Raw genomic sequence first — 6,251 nt, 5'->3', positions numbered from 1 at the left:
CCATCCAGAGTCAGAGAATCCTATGACATCACACTGACCTCACAGCTCCTCCTCCCAATGTCCCTCCATCCAGAGTCAGAGAATCCTATGACATCACACTGACCTCACAGCTCCTCCCCCAATGTCCCTCCAACCAGAGTCAGAGAATCCTATGACATCACACTGATCTCACAGCTCCTCCTCCCAATGTCCCTCCATCCAGAGTCAGAGAATCCTATGACATCACACTGACCTCACAGCTCCTCCTCCCAATGTCCCTCCATCCAGAGTCAGAGAATCCTATGACATCACACTGACCTCACAGCTCCTCCCCCAATGTCCCTCCAACCAGAGTCAGAGAATCCTATGACATCACACTGACCTCACAGCTCCTCCTCCCAATGTCCCTCCATCCAGAGTCAGAGAATCCTATGACATCACACTGATCTCACAGCTCCTCCTCCCAATGTCCCTCCATCCAGAGTCAGAGAATCCTATGACATCACACTGACCTCAAAGCTCCTCCTCCCAATGTCCCTCCATCTGACATTTTCCTGATGCTCTTAGGATGTGGGGCCCCTTGGTATCCTCACATGTAAAGTGGGACTGTTGGTCCTGCGTTGTATGTAATGACATCAGAATGCTGCAACAAGCCTATACCCTGCGTAGTGTGGGGGTCCTGTGGGGGGAATTATACCTCAGCCTGAAGTGGGGCTTTAATAAAATGGAGACCTGAATGGAGAGGTGAGGAGGATTCTGGGAATATCATTTGATGTGACTATTTGTGTTCAGATGTAGAGTTTTCCTCCTGTGAAGTCTGGAGATCATATGACATCACATTGCCTCCACCTCCCTCCCTGATAGAAGAGAGAAAGAAGAAGAAGATTCTAGAAGTCACCAGAGAGATCACTGAGCTGCTGACAGGAGAGGTGAGCGGTGCCGGGAATTCTGGGACATTCTCCAGTAACAGACAAGGGATGTGTCTGGATGGTGACTGTATCATTGTGTGTGTCAGGTTCCTATAAGGTGTCAGGGTGTCACTGTCTATTTCTCCATGGAGGAGTGGGAGTATTTAGAAGGACACAAGGATCTCTACAAGGACGTCATGATGGACAATCAGCCGCCCCTCACATCACCGGGTAAGAGGAGACTTTATTGTAAAGGAGAGAGCAGTACGGAGGATCCACCTAGATCCCCCATCATCTGATAAACACATAGAAACAATGGATTCAGTCAGTGTGTGTGTTTCCTACAGATGGATCCAGTCATGGGAACCCACCACAGAGATGTCCCCGTCCTCTGTATTCCCGGGATTCCACACAGGAAGGTCACACCATCCCTCACCATCATCAGGTAGATGACAATTATTGGTAGTTGTGATTTATACACAGCATGTTTGTTACAATGAATGTTTTATTATATCTTTCAGAGTGGAATCCTCGGGGATGATAATATTGATGTTAAAGAAGAGTATAAAGAGGAGGATGAGGAGTATGGAGTGATGGAGGAGTTTTCAGAAGGACACAAGGATATGATGGAGCCACCTAATACCAGGAACCCTCCAGAGAGATGTCCCCGTCCTCTGTATTCCCGGGATTCCACACAGGAAGGTCACACCATCCCTCACCATCATCAGGTAGATGAGGAAAAATCACTGATAGTATCATTAGGATCTGTACATTATCTGCATTGTTACCATTGATGGCATTTTTATTATATATTCAGAGTGGAAACCTGAGAGATCCTAAAGTTGAGGTTAAAGAAGAGATAAAAGAGGAGGAGGATGAGGATGGGGGGATGGAGGAGTCAGAGCTTCTAAGAGAACACAAAGATCTGTACCAGGACACCATGGAGGAGTCATCCAGCTACAGGAACCCACCAGACAGATGTCCCCTTCCTCTGTATTCCCGGGATTCCACACAGGAAGGTCACACCATCCCTCACCATCATCAGGTAGATGATGACAATTATTGGTAGTTGTGATTTATACACAGCATGTTTGTTACAATGAATGTTTTATTATATCTTTCAGAGTGGAATCCTCGGGGATGATAATATTGATGTTAAAGAAGAGTATAAAGAGGAGGATGAGGAGTATGGAGTGATGGAGGAGTTTTCAGAAGGACACAAGGATATGATGGAGCCACCTAATACCAGGAACCCACCAGAGAGATGTCCCCATCCTCTGTATTCCCGGGATTCCACACAGGAAGGTCACACCATCCCTCACCATTACAAGGTTGGTGGGGCGGAGAGCATGGACTTGGGACAATATTTGGATTTTTTTATGTGAGCTTATATTTTACAGATGATATTTTCTCTCATTTCCTTGATTTAGAGTGGAGATCCAATCGATATAGAATTTGAGGTGAAAGCAGAAGAAGAAGAGGCGTATGTGAGGGATGATCAGCAGTCTATGGAGGAGGATGGAATAACGGGGACATTTATAGAGGAGGACACTCCTACAGAGATCAGCACAGGTGGGTCATGAACACTAAATCCATTCCTCCACCCATACTGCTCACTGATTGGTCCAGAGTAGGGCGGGGACTGGGTGATATCAGCCTGTAATACCCTGGTCACTTTCCTGAGCTTTGCTCCCCATCCTGCCTGATGTGGGCGGAGTCCTGGTTTGGGGGAACCAATCAGCTCCTGTCTAGTAATCCTCTTTGTATTTTAGTCCATGGCCGGGAGATGAGGAAAACCTCCGAGGATTGTCTCACTTTGTCTCCAGACTGGAAAGTAGAAGATGAGGACATCACACAGTATAGTCCAGGAGAAAACCCGGCTCCCTCCAATGTCCATCCGGCACCACCCAGTGTAGATGGACCATCAGATTCCTCGTATCCTGAGGAACCTCAGACTGTGCGGGACTGGGCCGGCCTTCCAACAGGGAAGAGGTTCTCCTGTACTGAGTGCAGCAAATGGTTCCCTTCTGAATTCCGTCTTAATGTGCATAAAAGATCTCACACAGGTGAAAAACCATATTTCTGTCCTGAGTGCGGGAAATGTTTTTCACAAAAGTCTAATTTTAAAAGACATCAAAGGCTTCACACAGGTGAGAAGCCACATTCTTGCCCTAAGTGCAAAAAATGTTTTTCAGCTAAGTCCTATCTTTCCACACATCAGAGATCTCACACAGGAGAGAAGCCGTATTCATGTCCTGAATGCGAGAAATGTTTTTCAGCTAAGTCCAATCTTTATAGTCATCAGAGATCTCACATGGGAAAGAAACCATATTCCTGTTCTGAGTGTGGGAAATGTTTTGCACAAAAATCAACATTTGTTGTACATCAGAGACATCACACCGGGGAAAAGCCATATTCCTGTCCTGAGTGTGGGAAATGTTTTTCAGGCAAGTCTAGTCTTTACAGACATCAGAGATCTCACACGGGGGAGAAGCCACTTTCCTGTCCTGAGTGTGGGAAATGTTTTGCATACAAAACAGGACTTGTTATACATCAGAGATGTCACACGGGGGAAAAGCCGTATTCATGTCCTGAGTGCGGGAAATGTTTTTCAACTAAGTCCAGTCTTTATAATCATCAGAGATTGCACAAGGGACAGAAGCCATATTCCTGTTCTGAGTGTGAGAAATGTTTTGCACAAAAATCAAAACTTGTTGTACATCAGAGAAGTCATACGGGGGAAAAGCCATATTTCTGTCCTGAGTGTGGGAAATGTTTTTCAGACAAGTCCCATCTTTACAAACATCAGAGATCTCACATGAGGAAGAAGCCACTTTCCTGTCCTTAGTGAGGGAAATGTTCCTTACTGAAGTCCTGTCTTCCTGTACATCAGGGATCCCACACAACCCTGGAGGTGTATTAGTGCCTTGAGTGTGGGAAATGTCTTCTAGATGAATATTGCTGGACATCCAAGCTCTCATGTGGGGAAGAAGCACCCCGTGATATACAGCTCAGATATACTCCATTTCTGATCTTCATCATGGAAGAAACAGTCCATAAGGAGATCAGAGGTCCCCAAAGACATGGATGAAGTGTGGAACTGGGTCGGCCATTGATAGAAAAATAAAAATGGAGGCAATGTTCTAGCAGAAGCTCTCACAAACACTTGGAGGTCTGAAGGAGATGTGGAAGTGTGAGGTCCTGCCACTGTGACAATGACACCGGGTCCTCCTGGCTTCTGTTTGAGAATCTCCAACATGTATATTGTGAGCAGAGAAAACTGTGTTCTAGATTGTCAATGGATTTGGTAGTTCTGGGTCGGAACCTGGAGCTTGAAGGTTCCAGAGATTCTTGGTGGGTACAAGACCTTCAGTCCTATGTCCAGGCTTTGCTAGATGCCTGCAGCCTGTGTGAGTACATAGGTGGGAAGGATCGTTATAGGCCAGGTCTTCTGCCATTTGGAGACAGGACCCTGTCAGGAGAGCTGGGGGTTCCTGCTGGAGACTGCATCCCTTGTGAGGTGGGATTCCTTGCCCAAGGACTGGGAAAGTCAGGACAGCTCCAAGAGTCTGGGGGACCTGAAGTGACTTGTGAGTCCATGGGGCTGGAGGGAGTCCATGGGGGTGGAGGGAGTCCAGAAGTCAATGGAGGAGTGATCAAGCTTGAGGGGGGTGGGGAACCCGATGTAGAGGCCAGGAGTGGACCTGTGTAGTGAGGTGCTGTAACTAAGGCTGAGTAATCCTGAAGAAGTCCTAGTCTGGGGGACCAGTGTAAAGATCAGTGGTGCTGCTGAAGTGTAGCCAGGTGAGCTAGCATTTTCAGTGATCTGATGTATTGACAAAGCTGGACAATCCCCTGCGTGGGAAACCTTATGGTGTAAAGACTTTCATTTTCCTTCTTAATAAAAGTGGGCTGCCGTGCCGATAAACCGCAAGTCTTGACTGACGTGGACTTACAAACATCTACCACAGGAGCTAACAAACCCCCATATCACAGAGGGATTTCAGGAAAATACTGCATTGAGGCCACTAGATGGAGCTGACCATCATAGGAAATCATTGTGTAAAATAAATGATGGCCACAATGTATCTCGGCGGGGGAAATGCTCCTCACATTTGTCCAACTAACTTTCACTTGCAGTAAGTTTTTATTATTAAAGTTTTGTAGGATACATTGTGCAACTCGTACAAATGTTCAGAAGTAACCAACCCATGAAAACAATTCCAGCGTGCATCCGTAAATCATACCACAGAATACAAGTGATGGATATAAAGATCAATGAGCGCGGCGTGTTACAAGATTGGGTTTACAGTAACCATACACATTGTAAGAATGACAACAAGAGGATAATTAGGGAAGGAGAAGAGAATAAAATGAGGGGGAGGGGAAATCTTGAGTTAGCCATAATTTGGGAGACACTCTTGGACTGGGTGTGAGAGTTGGGTCCTGCACAGAGGATAGGCAAGATACCCAGTAACCAAGGCCCCCCAGGTCAGGGGGCCGAGAGAAAAGGAATAGGGAAGGAAATAGAACAAGGTGGTAAGATGAAGAACAGATGGAGGACATCGGGGACCCCCTTACCAGAAACCTGGGGCCTCAATGCCTATAGCAGTGTGTAGGTGTCAGGGGACATGGAGGGGTGAGTGTAATGTATACACGGGGCCCAGGTTTCTAAGAATTTCTTATTAGACATCTTTCTTAGACGACATCTTTGCTAAGATGGACTTCCACGAGGGGGCCAAGCTCTTGTTTCCAAGTCTTTGTTTTGCCGCTAGTAGAACATTTATAGCCAATTTTAAATTGGGAACTTGTGAGGTCTGGGGGGTTTAAATGCCATAAGATGTACCAAGGGTTCCTGGGGAGGTGGCAGGTTAGTAATGTTTGTAGCCATTTTAGGACCTTTTTAGGATCGCCCGAAAGAGGACAGAGAGGCAAGTGAGGTGATATGAAGTTGCTGGAATATTTATTAGAGTCCCAGGTGCAGAGTGTGTGACCCATCAAGAGGCTGATAGACGTAGGTCTGGATTTAGGAGGACGCCATGGGAGTGAATGGTGAGAAGTTTGAGAACAGAGCAATGCTTCTAAGTCAGCCCATAAGGAGCCATGTATTGTGGTGTAAAGGGAGGTTAGTGGGGTAATCTGGGCACCAAGAAATATTTAGTAACATTTGGAACACCCAAACCTCCTTGTTTCTAATGTATAAACATATATATAAAGATAAAGCAGCGCTGTGTGATGTTACTATATTGCGGGCAGATATAAATAATGAAACCAAAGCAAAATGAAAAAATTAATAAATAAATCACAGTCCAGTAATGGTGCTCACTGATTCCCAATGCAAAAGTTAGAAATGCGCACTAACCA

At 46.0% G+C, this 6,251-nt stretch overlaps 1 protein-coding gene across 1 annotated transcript; it reads left to right on the top strand.

Annotated features, from left to right (window-relative positions):
- Positions 1–1,239: 1,239 nt before the first annotated feature.
- Positions 1,240–4,599, top strand: LOC149443974 (uncharacterized). The gene is made up of 4 exons (XM_089655095.1): positions 1,240–1,615; positions 2,012–2,218; positions 2,318–2,459; positions 4,199–4,599. The coding sequence occupies exons 1-4, from the start codon at positions 1,388–1,390 to the stop codon at positions 4,597–4,599; spliced, it is 978 nt and encodes a 325-aa protein (XP_089511221.1). The 5' UTR covers positions 1,240–1,387.
- Positions 4,600–6,251: the final 1,652 nt, after the last annotated feature.

Source organism: Staurois parvus, unplaced genomic scaffold (assembly GCF_062004578.1).
Source record: "Staurois parvus isolate SC_StPar_1 unplaced genomic scaffold, SC_StPar_1.0 ptg000819l, whole genome shotgun sequence".
NCBI classification, from domain to species: Eukaryota; Metazoa; Chordata; class Amphibia; order Anura; family Ranidae; genus Staurois; species Staurois parvus.
Note: the sequence above shows the minus strand (reverse complement) of the source record. Positions and strands in the feature narration are given on the sequence as shown.